Genomic DNA, 17,158 nt, shown 5'->3' with positions numbered 1-17,158 from the left:
GGGTCAAATCAACCATGTAGTACATTCTTAAAGAGAAGGAACACACTGATGAGCTCAGCAACACCAGAAAGCCTGGACAACCATGGAAAACAACTGTGCTGGATGATTGCAGAATTCTTTCCTTGGTGAAGAAGAACCAATTCACGACATTTAGCCAAAGCTAGAACACTCTCTGGGAGGTAGACCTATCATTGTCAAAGTCTACAATCAAGAGTTGACTTCACAAAAGTAAATACAGAGGTTTTACTACAAAGTGCAAACTATCGGTAATACTCAAGCATAGGACAAATTAGACTTTGCCAGAAAATATTTTTTAAAATCCAATCCAGTTTTGGAACAGTTTTCTTTGTACAAAAGAAATTATGATCAATATGTATCAGAATGATGGATAAGGAAAAGAAGGAACTGTTCATAATCTGTAGACCACGTCATCTATGGAACATGGTGTGAAACATGGTTATGGCATGGGCATGTGTGACTGCCAATGGTGTATATTGATGATATGACTGCCAAGGAAAGTTGCAGGATGATTTCTGAAGTGTACAGGACTATACTGTCTGGTCCGATTCAGACAAATGCTGCAAAACTGATAGGATGACGCTTGACAGTACAGATGTACAATGAGCCACACCATACAGTGAAAGCAAAATCAAGTGCTTTTCAAGGCAAAGAAGTTGTAGCTGCGTTTTTCCAAAGTTACCAAAGTTCAGCAACTCTAACTTAAAAAAGGGGATTCAACAAAAGCCTGACACGCAGAAATGATTCCACAGACAAAATATCTTCATTTTTAAAAGTTTAGTTAAGTTTCAAACTAAAACAGTTCACACAAAAAAGAAAATTAAAATAGCAAAAAAGAGAAAAAATTCAGAAAACTGTATGCTTATCCCATTTCTAAGTTAAAAATGGGTCTTTCAAGTCCCTGTTTACTGGGGCCTGTTCTAAACACAACTGGACTTATTATCACACTGTTTCTCAGTTATAGCAAGAGGGTTCTATCTCTTACTAACTTATAGGGGGAAAAGACCGTGCCATTGTTTATGACTATGGAAGAAATTATATTTTATTCAAATTAAGCAAACATTAATATGAGTTTAACTCAAAACTTTTAACTTTCTAAGATTGGTTCTTACAGAAGTATAATATTAAAGCTGCCAGTCTACATATCAATTACATCTTGATTGCTTCATTTCAAATCCATTGTGGTGGCGCCCAGAGCAAAAATGATTTAAATTGTATCACTGTCCAAATACTTATGGACCTAACTGTATGTTGTATTATTCAGTACATGCTCTGGAAATTATCTGTATTATAGCATTTGAATGGCAGAGGAGTGTCTACAGAAATACACTATGATAATAATTTGCTTTCTAGACAACATAAGGCATCTCTCTTTGAATAAAAAACAGATTAGTGTTTCCATTACTACTGCAATTATGTTAGTTTAAAGAAGCAGCATTTTTGTCATATTCATTGATTATGATGATTTTTTCTTTCCTAGAACCATACACGATTATAATTTTGTGATTAAAAGAGACGAAAGAATGCCAAGTGTTATTAATTCAACAGATCTGATCGGAGATGAAGTAAATGTCACTTACTCGGTAAGAATGCCATTTTAGTCTTTTTATTAAAAGATTGATGCATGAAAAAAGCTGCAAATCCTCATTATAATAATACTCTTTTTTTATTAAGTAGCACATTTGTTGTGGTTGTACTAATTTTGTTTTCTGTTCTTAATCAGATTGAGAAGGTCAGAGATTTACCAATGCCAACTCTTACATTGAATGTCACATATCCTTATCACTCTCTTCAAAAAAACATCCTTTTATACCTGTCAGATGTGTCATCTTCTCCTGTAAGTTATTTTACATATGACCACAAATAGATTTTCTTACATTTTTATTTCATGTTTTAAAAGCCATCACCAGGATTTTCATAAAATTGTTGCATATCTTAAGAGCAGTTTGTGCAGCAGGCAGCACCTGGCCTACCACTTTCCACCTACCAACTACTCGTATCTTGATGTGGACACTAGTTTGAATGCTAGCTGAGGTATCATCTATGTGAAGTTATAATGTGTACCTTGTCCTTGGGTCGCTTGTCTACATCTGCAGTGACACAGACATCTTCTCAGATTTTGCAGACATTGATTGGCCCTTGTGAGTAAGAGTGGCATGAGTATGGATTTGCGTCTCTTCCAGGATTGGTTCCCCCAAATACAATTTGAAAAACTGATCCCTCGTACCTCTTATGATGGAAGGGTGTCCATTAATAAAACAAGAAGGCCAGAAACATAAAAGGAAAACACAAAAAATAAATAGTGTACAAACCTGTGGCACTCTGGGTTTGAATAAAAATGTTTTGTACTCTACCTCTCCAATGAGGTGGATCACCTGCTTAACTATCAGAGTACAACACCATGCGCTACCTCCTATCTCTCTCTTTTTTTGCTCTCTCTTTCTCTATTCTCTCAGAACCTGGCCTGTCTTCCACCTGCCAGCTGAGCGTTCTCCCCACTCTCCTCCTGACTTTGCACTCAATTGGCCTTTTCTGGATCTTTCCAGGCTGAGCTCCAGATTCATTACCAGGGTCAGTGATGGCTCTAACTTTACAGAAACACAAAAAAGGAACTTTGTATCACGATTCCTAGTGTCCCTGTACCCCTGGCCTTTAAGGTATACTTATTGAGCTGCATCATCAAATCAGCTCGCAGCTGTGTGTTCTGTTGAAGGACCACATGATCCCACACATTTGCCGTATATACTCACGTATAAGTCGGGTCTTGAATCCTGAAAAATTGATCATAAAATCAGACCCCGACTTATACACCCATTCAAAAATGCGACCCTTACATTTTTTTTTTTACATCTTCTTGCCTCCTCCAATCTCACATCAGTTTCTCAGACACATTGAATTTTGTTGCAGCAGCGCAGTTACCAATTTCTTCCTCTACTTCAACAACATTTAATTTAAAACCAGCTTCATATTTTCTTCTGATTGAACGCTCCATCGTTGACAAGGGATGCTCTTACGATAAAGGTGAATAATAACAATAATAATAATAATGATAATTCATTACATTTATATAGCGCTTTTCTCAGTACTCAAAGCGCTATGAGGGTGGGAGATACAAAAAAACACAAAAAGGTGCAAACGTTGCTACAGAATATTTCGGGTATTACCGTGTGGTCACGTAGGCACAATAGAAAAAGAGAGGTTACAGCACATTGCACCCACATAGAAAAAAGAGGCAGTGTGCTCCGTGGTTACTCTCTCAAGTGGGCATTAGCATATCATAATCTCTTGGACCAATAGCGTGAGTTTTCCACATTCGACTTATACGAGCGACATTATAAAATACCAGATATTATACTGCAAAAGCAAGTCCTGACTTATCCACGGGAGAACTTATCTGTGGGTATATACGGTACTTCTGGGACTGAGGGCTGTATTGGTGCCAGGAAATGTTGCCATCTGTGGCATTTCCATCATGGTCTCATTGTTTTGGTGATAAGATGCCCTTAGTGTAGCATTTGTCCTGAAAGTTATTGTGTTTCTTTCCATGGAGTACCTGCCCTCAAGCCTGCTGAGGGAACATTGCATAATTCCACAGTCTTCTGCACCCCCCCGTCCTTCTCTCACTCTCTTATGCTGGTTCCTTTTGCCTTCCAGGACATGAACCACATAATACAGTTGTACCAGCTCCTTGCAGCATTTACTGCTGCCAGTCTCCTTTGCTTTCTGTCTTTCTGTTCCTAGAGGCTTTCTTTTGATGGTCTAGCCCTGCCGTACACCATCCTAGAGGTGCCCAAGACTTTATCTCCTAAAGTCCTTCAAACTGATATAAAAAATGTCATCATCCTGAAAACTGAATTACTAAATGTTGTACTTAGCACATCTCCTACAGAAATGAAGAGCCTTTCAACATTGGGCACAAAAAGACAAACCAGTGCTGGATTTAATGTTGATGCTTAAAAGGAAAAACTTACTACACACACACACACACATTCCCACCAGACTAATTTAGCGTTGCCAGTTAAACCCTATTGAATGTCTTTGTGATGTCAACAGAGACACCTGTAAACAGTTAGAAACTTCTGCATCTCTAAGGAAGAAGCGTTAACCACTGCATCACCCTGCCACCTGACAGGTCTTATATCCTCAATAAAATGCATTTGCAAGTAATAATACAATTGTTTTTGGTCAGTACCACTTACTCTCCTGTGTGTAAGTGCCGGGATGCACATCATCCCATCCTCATGGTACTTATCTGCTTCTCACTGGGGTGAGATACTATTATATTACTCTGAAAATGCAGGACACTGCTTTCAGTCTTCTTCTCTCTGAGCCGTCATCACTCTTGCAGATATTCAAAGATTTCAGTGTTTTGCTTCAACATGGATGGCTGTTTCTTACATTGTCATCTACTGGCTGTAATATTTTTTGTGGTATCATCAGGGCTCCACCAACTTACCTTGACAATAACATGGGTAACAACCTTGTTCCTGTTACTTGGTGCCCAAATTTCATAGGTCTGTGTATTTATAAATTTAATGAAATGCTCAACAGATGTAATTGCACTGTCAATTACTTCTTCTGCCAAATGTGGAAGACTCACATATGAGCCTAACGGATGGACATACAGTACGTACTAGTGACTATGAGGTTTCAGAGCTGACAAAAATGTTTTTTTTCACAATTCATATTTATATGTTTTTGTTTCCTGTGTTTACATTCTGTTGTTTAATGTTTCTGGCATTTTTTGTTGTTAATAAGGTGGCCATATTACTATCACATTAGAACATTAGAACAATCTAGATGAGAATAGGCCATTCAGCTCGATAACACTCGCCAGTGCTGTCCACTTAATTCTAAAAAATAGCATCAAATCTTGTTTTGAAAGTCTATAAAGTTCTACGGTCTACCACAACAAGTTTCCAACTGTGTCTCTGTGTTCTTGATGAACACATTTTAAAATAACAGTCTCAATCAACTGTAGGCTAGAAACAGAGTTAAATGAGCAGGTCAGTGAACTGTCACATAGGTGAATAGTACACTATATTCAAAAGAAATTCACTTCCTCCTTCCTCCTATTCTCTGCTGTTTTCTCTAATGCATTTTTCACTCTTTGGCATATCCAGAATTAAGAGCCTCAATTTTGATTCTCATACCTTCCAGTAATGGCTTTTACATTCACTACTCTTTGTCTAAATTGCTTCTAATGATCGCTGGTACATCTTCCTTTCACTTCAGATTCCAACATAAGTGATCTGGGTTTGAAAAAAAAGAAAAGTGCAGATTACTTGTAAATAAGGAATAAGCCACACAGTATATCTTATTTTTAATCATTATGGCATATACAAAGTTTTTATCAACAAGTTACTACTGTGCTGTTGCAAATTACAATTCAGGCAGAGGAGAATGGAATAAAGACATTTGACAAGTAGTAAATAAAGGTACGTCCACACAAATGGAAGGTTTTGTTAAACTGCAGATATAATTGAAGATATTAAAAAGTTTCTTATAAAATGTATAAAATAGATTCACTTCAGGATGTACTTCACACAAAATAATGCATACATCTTTATAAAATATGCATATTCTTAGAATATGGAGATGAAATATCCAAATGTACAGCATCCATTAGTTAAAATGTGCTGTTTACATTTAATTATAATTATATAAAAACAGTAACCTGAGTAATGAAAGGGATTCTCTTGTCACATTCTAGTGTAGCCAGTTTAGAAATTAACGTTATACTGATTCAGTTGTGTTATCTTATGTTGTTTTGTTTTCCAGAATGTGAAATGTGAAGGCAATCTGGTTAATAAATTAAAAATTGGACCAGACAATCCTCATGAATTATCGCCAAAGAAGGAAACGCTTAACAATTATGTGGTGGTAAGTACGTTGCATCCCATATAGAACTTTGCATAACAGTTACTGTGTTGTATCCAAACCTTTTGACCATACAATATTGGATAGATGCATCAGGTGAATCTAAACTATTTTATCCTTAAATTAAAATCTTAAGAGTCTGTTGATTAGCTTCATAACAAACAGAATATCTTAATTAATATTGTATGTCCTTTGGTGTGCTGCAAGTGTTCTTCAGGGTTTTGTACTTTAGCCGGGTAAATCAAAAAATAAACCACAATGAATTGAATCTGACGTGATACCACACGTTCGCGATTGCTTACGGGTAGTTTGAATGCACACAGCTCAGCGCGGTACCATTAGTCTAGTTAAAGCCAAGATCAAATGAACTTGGACCCTCAGCTGCGGGATTGCACCATTGTTTGCAAGGCACCATAGTGAGATTTCTATGGGTCCAGGGAGTGAAACCTGTTGAAATTCACGAAAAGATGTTGGCTTGTGTGGATTAGTGAGCTGTTTGGGTACCCATCTTGCACAAACTTTACCGTACCGCATGCCATCACGCACAATGGCATATGCAGATTCACAGCTGATGTTCAAATGTATAGCAACAGCAGACAATGTAATCCATCGGTCTTCTCTGATGAAGTCAATTGTCATGTCGATGTAGGCTTTTGTGGGAGTTGTTGATGGTTGACCAGATTAAGCTTCATCAGTTATGCTCGTTCGTCCCAGTTTAAACTTTCTATCCATTCATAAACTTTTCGTTGAGTCATGCTGTTTTCACTTCTGTACTGAGCCGACATCCTTCAGTAAATTTCAGCAGGTTTCACTCCCACTGCCAAAAGAAATTTCACTATGGCATGTTGTTCAGCAATGCTGCAATCCCACAGTGGAGTGTCCATGTACATTTGACCTTGGCTTCAACTAAGCCAGATGTTCCCAAACTTTTTTCTCTCCTGTACGCCTTGATTAAGCTTTTCATTTATGAGCACCCCCTCTCTTCATTTCCCTCACCATCCCTCAAAAAATTTTTTTTTTAATTTCCTTAGGTTAGCTAAATAATCAAACAACGCAAATTAATGTAATGACATTTATAGGCTTTTATTTTTGATTTTACATTTTACAATTTATTTCAGTTTTCTATAAGAGCAATCTAACAGAAGATCAAAACAAATAAAAACAGCATTAAAATAAGTTTTACCCACATTAACTTATGATGAAAGTACATAACAATTATTCATCTTGATATACAAATCTTCCAACGTGGCTCTTAATAATTTTAATGCGATCCTTGAGCTTGTTTCATGGATCCAAGTTTTTTTAAAATCAGGTTCAAATGAAGACAGATATAACCTCAAATCAGGAGCTGCGTCAAGCTTATTGTGATATTTTTTTCTTAATATATGCATAAGACGAGAATGCTCTTTCGACAAGCTCTGTGTTCGTGAAAGGTATAAATATTTTATTGCTTTATCACCGAGTTCTTGGTACTCTTCTTTCACTGCTGCCCAGAAGTCAATGACATTTCTTTTTTTGAAATCAGATTGTAAAGAAGAACCAGTCGAAAGTTCAATCAGTTTTTTCCTTTTTCAGAAACTGATGGTTTTTTGGCTTGTTGAAAAACAATTCATTAAATGGATTTAAAATCCAGTTATCCTCACTATTTCTCTTCAGAAAATACTGTCTGAACGACACCTTAAGTCCTTTTAAGTGAGCTATTATACTACTTTTGACAGCTTGTTCTCAGATAAGAAACTGTGAAGTGTCTCAAAAACTTCACACTGGTCTTTCTTGAAACATTATTCCCAAACATTCAATTTCTTGATCATAGACTTGATTTTGTCATTTGTTCTTTTTTTGGTGTTTTCCGACATTACCAATATTATTTTCACGTATCTCCAACCAGTCCACTGCGTACCCCACAGGTTGGGAACTGCTGAACTAAACTAATAGCAAAGTGCTGCAGTGTGCATGCTCAGAGTACCTATCAGCCATTGTGGATGTGTTGTATTGTATCAGTTTCTATCCATTGCTATTACTGCATAATTTTCAGATTTCCTTTACTTTTTGATTTGCCTTGGTATTTTTCAAAAATTTAAAGATTTATTTTACAACCATTTCATATTCCTTACTTCTCAATACAGACTTCTTCCTTCTGTTCCTGTATGATTTACATAAAACATGTTTGTTGGTTGAATGCCAAAGCCAATTACACTCTGCTTCTTCTACTTCATCACCACCTGCCACTTAATGACTTCTCCTAGTTATAATTTGATTTTCTTCTGTCTATACTCTGACGTTGGTGAGGATGATTGCTTTGGGTCAACCCTGCTCCTTTTTTGTGTCATGTTAGTCGGACCATTTTTGAACCTCTCTGACCACCTGTATGTACTTTGGTGAGGTAAAGTACTGTCAACTTACTGAATGCATTGCAAACTGACAGCAGGCACACAGCAGCAGGGTACCAAACCACCAGACCACAGGTTACAATACTGCAACAACTCAGCAAAGTACCTCACATTAAATAACTTCAAAAAACTGGAAACTTTTTGCAGAACCTTGTGTATGAGTAATCCAGTATAAAACAGTTCCACTCAGTTTAGTCAGATCAATCATGGAAGGTTTATTTTTGGATTGATCTTCATTTCACCCTCCTCCTTAGGTCAATTTTTCATGGGTATCTTTACCAGGAATGAAAATATTCTGACAAAATTTACTTATACTGTAACAGAAGAGTGCACTTTCCTAAAGCCCTTCTGCAAGTAGAATAATATGAAAGATGCCAAAAAATATAAGAAAGATATATCAAGTGGATGAAAGTCACAATGGAGAAATATACATGGGGAGAATGCAGAAATACCAAATAAATGACAAAACACATGAGGTCACTTTAAGCAGAACCCCAAAACCAAATATGACACCGGGCTAGACCTTCTTTTAGCAGCCCCTAGTGTCCCTACACCACTAAGCTTCCATTAGTATTTACAGTAAGTGCCAGGGCCTCTCTAGCAGTCTCTCTTCTGCCCACCCTCTTAAAGGGATCAAACTATTGTGCCCCCTGTGGATGGATGGGAAGTCCTGGATTTCATCTTGTCCTCCTCCTTGTCCTGTTCAATAATTTATTTCTACTGTTAGTGCATTGTCAGGTTTCTCTGTAGGAAAGTGTGAGTTTTTTTATTCCAGTGTAGTAAGAAGTTAAGCAAAATAACACCTTGTATTGTCTAACTAGAAAGATTACAGTATGCAAGCTTTCGAGGTAACTCAGGCCCTTTCCTCAGGCATGTGAAATTATCAGCATCACACTATCTATGATTTAGTGAAAACATCTCCAGTACAACAAAATGGAAACAGCTTCACAACACTAGCTTATTTTAAAATATACAGTCCTAAATATCCCATCTAATTTTTTATGTAGTCTTCTTAATTCTAGCAAATCTATGTGCAAGGTTTGTCTTTGAATCTTTAAACGCTGACCACAGTAACACTTACATTATACCAATTTTCTCCTTTGTAACAATTTTTTAGTATCAATTCACATCACATTCTTCCATTTAATTCAATTCAGGGTTTCAAGGTATCAAAGCCTATCCTGGCAACATTAGAGATAAGACAGAAACTAACCATGAAATGGATGCAACTTCAATACATAACCCTCTCACACAAATACAAACAATATGAAAATGATTTAAAATCTCCACTTCACTGATACCTCAAATTATTCGAAGGTGGGAGGAAAACCAGCGTCCCCAAAGTTAAAGTGAAAAAAGGCCCAGCTTGCACGGATAAGCCCTGCTTATCAGATTTATTCATGAAATCAAGAAAGTCTACCCTTGGTATTTGTGGTTTAAATTCAGTATTACCAATTATTCTGCAAAGTTCATGCACTGAAACATTCCATTCCAGTCTATATTGAATACAAATATTTTAACCCTTATGGTTTGCTAGAGGGCGGCACGGTGGCGCAGTGGTTAGCGCTGCTGCCTCGCAGTTGGGAGATCTGGGGACCTGGGTTCGATTCCCGGGTCCTCCCTGCGTGGAGTTTGCATGTTCTCCCCGTGTCTGCGTGGGTTTCCTCCGGGCGCTCCGGTTTCCTCCCACAGTCCAAAGACATGCTGGTTAGGTGGATTGGTGATTCTAAATTGGCCCTAGTGTGTGCTTGGTGTGTGGGTGTGTTTGTGTGTGTCCTGCGGTGGGTTGGCACCCTGCCCAGGATTGTTTCCTGCCTTGTGCCCTGTGTTGGCTGGGATTGGCTCTAGCGGACCCCCGTGACCCTGTGTTCGGATTCAGCGGGTTGGAGAATGGATGGATGGATGGATGGATGGATGGATGGTTTGCTAGTGCCTTATCTATTGTAGCTTTAATTTTAACTCTCTGAGGGCTGAATATTTTTTCCCAAAGACAGTTTCTGAAAAGCAATGGTTTAACACAGAAATCAACATAAAACGCCTGTTGCTGCATGCTGTAGCTACCAGTTTGCCAAGAATATGGCTTGCTGCCAGGCTGTCTTCGTGTGGCGGTCACGGTTGCAGTGTATTGCAATCTGGTTTCTACCTCTTATCATTGTTAAGTGGCAGTCCTACCTGGCGAACATTGTCAGTACAACGATTAGCTGGGGACCAATCAGCTGAAGATGGAACCTCACATTCGTTTTCGATCACTTGTATCAAAATCGGAATCCGACAAGTCATAGTCCAGTTCAGAGATAATAATAGGCAAAACGTCATCCGCGGAGTATTTTGCTTTATGCATTTGCTTTGATCTCTCGCCAGATGTCAGTTCCATTTTGGCTGTTGTTTGCGCCTTGCTACTCACACAAGCGCAGAAAATCTCGGTCAAACCAATGAATCTAACTTTCCTTCTAGCAACGAGAGACCAACTAAAACATAACAGTTGGTTTTGTCACCGTTTACAGTCGATTACCATCATCAACTCCTCCTTTTGACAAAAGTCGACATCAGCCCTGAAATAGTTAAATTCAAATTGCATTAATCATACTAATGGCTGAACTTTTAGTAAATATTAATGTAAGGATGTTCTTTTCTTTGTATTTCAATATTTTTGTAGACCTGTCAAACTCTGAAATGCAGATCTTTAATATGTAAGATAGAGCCATCAAAATCAACAAAAGTCACTGTTGCATGGAGAATATGGAAATCTACATTTATTAAAGTAAGTGTAATAACTTTCTATGTTTTATAAAGCCTTTGTATTACCAATAATATAGATTTTGGAATAATTTTATTTTTTATTATTTTAGGCAGAGTACTCTAATCTGTCCTTAAGCATAGATGCTGTGCTTGAAATCACTGATCAGACTTCAGTTTTCATCTTAAATAAAGATGGTACCAGAAGACCAGTAAGTCATTGCTATGAGTCTTCCAATTGCTGTCATAAGTTTCAGTACTGGGTGTTCATTCATAGTTGTGAAAATGTCCATGAATGTATGAGGATGCAGGGAATAAAATCAAAACTTGGTAACATTTGATTTATGTATATTAATGACATATAAAACAAAAAAAACATTTAGAACATTAGAAAAATTGTGACAAGAACAGGCCATACAGCCCAATAAGCTCGCCCATTCTATTCACTTAGATTCTCCAAAATAACATCAAGTCGATATTTAAAAGTTCCAAGAGTCCTAATTGCCACCGTACTACTTGTTAATGTATGCAATGTGTTAATGATTCTTTTTATTCTTGTTGAACTCATTTTAAAGTGACACCCTGGATGCTACGTACTAATTTCTTTCATAATTTAAACACATCAGGTCAGGTTGGGGAGCATGCACTGGTACAGCGTGTTGCCACACCCACCACACAACGAAACAGGTTGGCAACCCCTCAGGCAGATACACAGTCCAGTCCCACCCTCCGGAAATGACCCCCTCTCTGTCGCAGCCAGGTGTTACACGGGTGTCCCCTTGGCCTGGTCTGGCCACTCGGGTCCCCAACAATAAGGATCTTACGAGCCGGATCACCCTCAGGGAAATGTGCCACATGGCTGTAGTGCCATAACTGACGCTGTCTCACAATGCAGGTAATGTGCCTCATTCAGGACTCCATGAGCAACCGCTCATACGACACAAAGTCAAACCAACGGTACCCAAGTATTCTCCGAAGAAACGTACTACCAAAGGAGTCCAGTCTTCGTCTCAGGTCACTGGATAACATCCATGTCTTGCAACCATATAGCAAGACACAAAATACATTCCCTTTTAATTTATGTTTGCTTAAACTGAAAAGGTTCAGCTCCTTCAGTCTCTCCTTATAGTTCATACCTCCTAGTCCCAGAATCAGCCTTGCAACACACTTCTTTAGACTTTCTCTAGTGCTGCTTTGTCTTTTTGTGTAATAAGATTGTCATTTTTTCAAAGTTGCCATTATCTTGAAATAGAAAAATACACATAGCACTGTCTTACTACTGTGCCTATAACAAAAAGAAACTGTTGAGTAGAAACACACAGTGCAGGATTTAAGTATAAGCTACACAAGCTATAGCTTAGGGCCCCCACCTTCTTGGGGGCCCCCAAAACAAATTGTCCGAGTGAGCAATTGTCATATATACTTAAATATACTACAGCATTATTTGTCCCAATCAGGCCCGGCCTTAGGCATAGGCAAAGTAGGCGACCGCCTAGGGCCCCGGCGTCCGGGGGGCCCCAGATCGAGTCCTTGGTCTAATTTTCACGCATTTCACAGAGCTTCCAGGGGGTCTCTGCCCCCCTCAGGGGGCCCCTGGACCCCCCTTTCGCCTAGGGCCCCATAATACCTAAGACCGGGCCTGGAAACACAAAGATAAAAAATGATAACTAGACACAACCATTTGCTTTTTCCCAAAAAAGTGCATTACACAGTTGCACAGTTCTTATCAAGTATATTTAACTCCAAACTAGCTCTGTAATGCCAACTATTTATACTTTTTTCATTGCCTTTTATCACAGGAGGGAACCATGGAAGAAAACAACTTATTTTTCTAAATCATGCAAACTTTACATTTCTTTTGAATTTTAATATTCTCATTCTTTTTTCTTTCTAGGCAACAATATATGTATCAAAGCAGCCTCTAGGGGGGATATCGTACTGGCCAATTATACTTAGTATTCTTATAGGATTCTTGCTCTTAGCACTGGTGATTTTTGTATTATGGAAGGTAAGCTTTATCATTAACTTTGAAACTAAGATTTGTCAAAATTGTATTCCCAAGATATATTTACTAGAAACATGCTAATAACCAGACCTGGGTTCGCTTCCCGGGTCCTCCCTGCATGGAGTTTGCATGTTCTCCCCGTGTCTGCGTGGGTTTCCTCCGGATGCTCAGGTTTCCTCTCACAGTCCAAAGACATGCAGGTTAGGTGCATTGGCGATTCTAAATTGGCCCTAGAGTGTGCTTGGTGTGTGGGTGTGTTTGTGTGTGTCCTGCGGTGGGCTGGCACCCTGCCCAGGGTTTGTTTCCTGCCTTGAGCCCTGTGTTGGCTGGAATTGGCTCCAGCAGACCCCTGTGACCCTGTAGTTAGGATATAGCGGGTTGGATAATGGATGGATGGTTGCTAATAACCAATAAATCACTTTTTTAACTTGCATCCAAAAATGAACTGTAATTGATATATAATTAATCTATAAGTGAACTAGAATTTCTATTTGATTGTTAAGTGAAAGAGAACAAAAAAATTCTCATCAAATAGACCTTTTATTAAATTCAAAATTTCTGCAAGTTAAGAAAAGACCATATTTATACTCTTAAAAGTTGCATATATATATGTATATATGTTGTAAGAAAGATGCTATATTGCGTCTGACCTGGCACAGACTTGACACGGGAGGCACGTATAAAATAAAAAGACTTTTATTTTTCTTCAGCTGGAGGACACATCTTCCCCGTAATTCCTCCAGCCACAACACAGTCCCAAGCACTAAACACTGAATCACCACACTCCTCTCTCTTTCACCACCACTCCTCCACAGCTTTGTCCTCCTTCCAACCGACTCTGGCCGCTGAGTGGTGGTCGCTGGCTCCCTTTTATTGGGTACCCAGAAGAGCTCCAGGTGGTTGATTGCTGATATCCGGCTGCACTTCTGGGTAAGGCGAAATCAGTGTCCAAAAGGGGCCAGCAGCTCCTGTTACAGCACCTCCTGGCAGCACATGCGGAACCCCACAGAGCTGCATAGAACTCCAACTCCCATGAAGCCCTGGGGGAGTCTGAGGTACCACTGCAACCCAGGGAGGCTGCCATCTAGCGTCCAAGGGGTGATACTGGGCTTCCCACCCTTGTCCCCCTGGCAGATGTGGTGAAGGGGTGCCCCGGCCAGGCATGGGCCCCGGCCATCCGTCACAATGTATATCCATGTAAATATATTCACTGGAACAAGAGAAGCTCTGAGGTAGCAGGGAAGGCCTATACCTAGAAATACATTTCAGGTTTGCTGTTCATGCTTTAAATCACTTAAACATTTTCTCATTAGTATGTGACTAATAAGTCCATCCATCAATTCATTTTCTTAACCCACTAATCCAGGGTAGGGTCGCAGGACAAGAGGATCCTATATTGGCAGTCATCATGCAATCACCAGGCCCAAGGCAGGAACAACATCTGGACGAGGCACCGGGCCACAGCAGGGTGTGTTTGATTAGTGCTGTAGTAAATTGATTTAATGCTTTAACTTGGATTGTGATAAATGTTTGTTGAGGCCTGCTAACATACACTGATGTTCACTTTCATCTTCACTTAACTAAGAAATAGACTAGACAGTAATTGCCAAGGAAGTTGACAATCTCTGTAATAGAGGTATCCTTCTGGCTGTGACAATGCCGAAGACATTGTCCTCCTTGACTGGTAGACGTTTGTTAAAATTATTCAAACTTGCACTCTTAGATTTTGTTTCCTGCATTTTTGTCTGATGTAATCATTGCACAACCAAACCACAAACATATGCAACTAGTCATAAGTTTGCAATACTCAGAAATTTTCATGTGTTTGATAAAAATTGATACCTTTTTAATCAAGATACAACTAAATTGGTTTAAAAATACAGCCAAGACATTACAAGTGTTTCTAATGGCTATTACTGCTTGAAACGACTGATTTTTGAATTACTATATACTGTACATATGACTGGAAACTCCCATTTTCAGCATCCATTGCTTTGTTGTCTTAATTGTAATCTCCCTTAGGTTGGGAGTATGCACTGATTACAGTGCGTTGCCACAGCTCCTCTTTATTTGGTCATGTTTAAATGCTAATTGATTATTATAGAAAGTTTTGTAATTGAATCAGTGTTGCTAACACCTATTATTCTGTTCAATGAAGCAAGTATACTGTTGAGTTGCAAGGTATTGCTGAAGTTGCTCCCTTGGTTCAAAAAATGACAAAATGAAACAGCTTTCTCACAAAACATATCAGTCTGTTGGTTTTTTTTTTTGCAAAATGAAGATTATTCCATGTGACAGATTGCTAAGAAACTGAAGATTTCATACAAATATGTGTACTGCAGTCTTGAGAGAATTGGGCAAAGTGGATTTAACCAGGACAGGAAAAGAAGGGAAAGGCCCAGATGCACAAATGCGTAAGAGAATAAGGACATCAGAGTGTGTGGTGTGAGAAACAAATGCCTCACATGTCCTCATTTGCTCTCTTTCTTAGTAAAACGCCTTTTATTGGCTAACTAAAAAGATTACAATATGCATGTACATCTTGCCTGAAGAAGGGGCCTGAGTTGCCTCGGAAGCTTGCATATTGTAATCTTTTTAGTTAGCCAATTAAAGGTGTCATTTTGCTTGACTCTTCACTACATTCGTAATGGCTAACACGGTACAACATTCTAGTATATTAGTAAAACACCAAACACTATCATCATCTGCAACAGAGAACAGATGACCCCAGGATGCTGGCCATAATACATTTTTCCAGTCATCTTCCATTCAATGTCCATGTTCTTTTGGTCATTTTAACCTTTTCCAATTTCAGATATGGCTTTTTCTTCTAAACATTTTAAAATAGGAATAGACATCTCTGCATGAAATGCAATTTGTCACATGGAATGACTTTCAGTTTGCAAAAAACAATAGATTGACATGTTTCAATGTAGCTATTTTTGAACCCAGACCTGAACCTTAGAAATACCAGTACATTACAACCCAAGGAAAGACAATTTGTTTATTGGATAGAATAACAGGTTTCAGCAGTGTTAATGCAATTACAAAGGTTTCTCAAATTATCAATTAGCATTTATATGTGACTAACTAAAGATAAGATAAGGGAGTTAACCTTTAGGAAACAACTGAAGGCATGGCTACTTAGAATGGGCCCCTTGCAGAAAAGTCAAATGTAAATATGGCTCTGCCAATCATGTGAAGAGGGAGCTGGGGAAGCCCTGCATGGACAAGGCTGCAGAGCCGAATGGAATCAGCCCCAGGGTGCTGAAAACATGTGCTAGCCAGCTCTGTAGGGTCCTTCAGCACCTGTTCTCCTTTGGTTTACCAGCTGTGGAAAACATCCTGTGTGAACCCGGTGCCAAAGAAAATACATTCCAGTGATCCTAAGGACATCAGACCAGTTGCTCTTATTTCATACATCAGGAAGACCTTTGAGAAGCTTCAGAATATCTTGATGCTCTGCAGTTTGCCTATTCTGCACACACAGGCGTAGAGGGAGGATGGTCTGATCAGTTACCACAGTCAGGATTTTGGTCTTTGATTTTTCAAGTGCCTTTAACACCATTCTGCCTCATCAACTGTGGTGGAAAAGCTCAAGGCTATGCATCTTGATGCCCCCACAATCTCTTAGATCATGGACTACCTGACAAACAGACAGCAGTTTGTGAGGCTGAAGGACTGTGTGTCAGAAATGGTACTGCGTAATACTGGGACACCTCAGGGAACAGTCCTGAATCCCTTCTCGTTTATCTTTTGCACAGCAGACTTCCAGTATAATATTGCCACTTACCATCTACAGAAATTCTTTGATGACTCCTTCATCATAGGCTCCATTAATAAGGCAGACAAGTCGGAGTTGAGGAGGCTTGTGGGAGACTTTGTCTTGTGGTGCAGGGAGAATCAGTAAGAAAAAAGATTTGGTGGTGGACTTCTGCTCTGGGGAGTCCTGGGTTCGCTTCCTGGGTCCTCCCTGCGAGGAGTTTGCATGTTTTCCCCATGTCTGTGTGGGTTTCCTCTGGGTGCTCTGGTTTCCTCCCACTGTCCAAAGACATGCAGGTTAGGTGCATTGGCGATCCTAAATTGTCCCTAGTGTGTGCTTGGTGTGTGGGTGTGTGTGTGTGTGTAT

The 17,158-nt window shown here is 39.1% G+C and overlaps 1 protein-coding gene across 1 annotated transcript in view; it reads left to right on the top strand.

Moving 5' to 3' along the window:
* itga1 (integrin, alpha 1) overlaps positions 1-17,158 on the top strand; it is a 209,114-nt gene that overhangs the window by 186,469 nt on the left and 5,487 nt on the right. Inside the window, 6 exon segments of the mRNA XM_028805627.2 lie at positions 1,499-1,601; positions 1,742-1,855; positions 5,800-5,901; positions 10,945-11,049; positions 11,138-11,236; positions 12,919-13,032. Of these exon segments, the coding sequence (XP_028661460.2) occupies positions 1,499-1,601; positions 1,742-1,855; positions 5,800-5,901; positions 10,945-11,049; positions 11,138-11,236; positions 12,919-13,032 (637 nt within the window).

The sequence above is a fragment of the Erpetoichthys calabaricus genome, chromosome 7 (genome assembly GCF_900747795.2).
Source record: "Erpetoichthys calabaricus chromosome 7, fErpCal1.3, whole genome shotgun sequence".
NCBI classification, from domain to species: Eukaryota; Metazoa; Chordata; class Cladistia; order Polypteriformes; family Polypteridae; genus Erpetoichthys; species Erpetoichthys calabaricus.
Note: the sequence above shows the minus strand (reverse complement) of the source record. Positions and strands in the feature narration are given on the sequence as shown.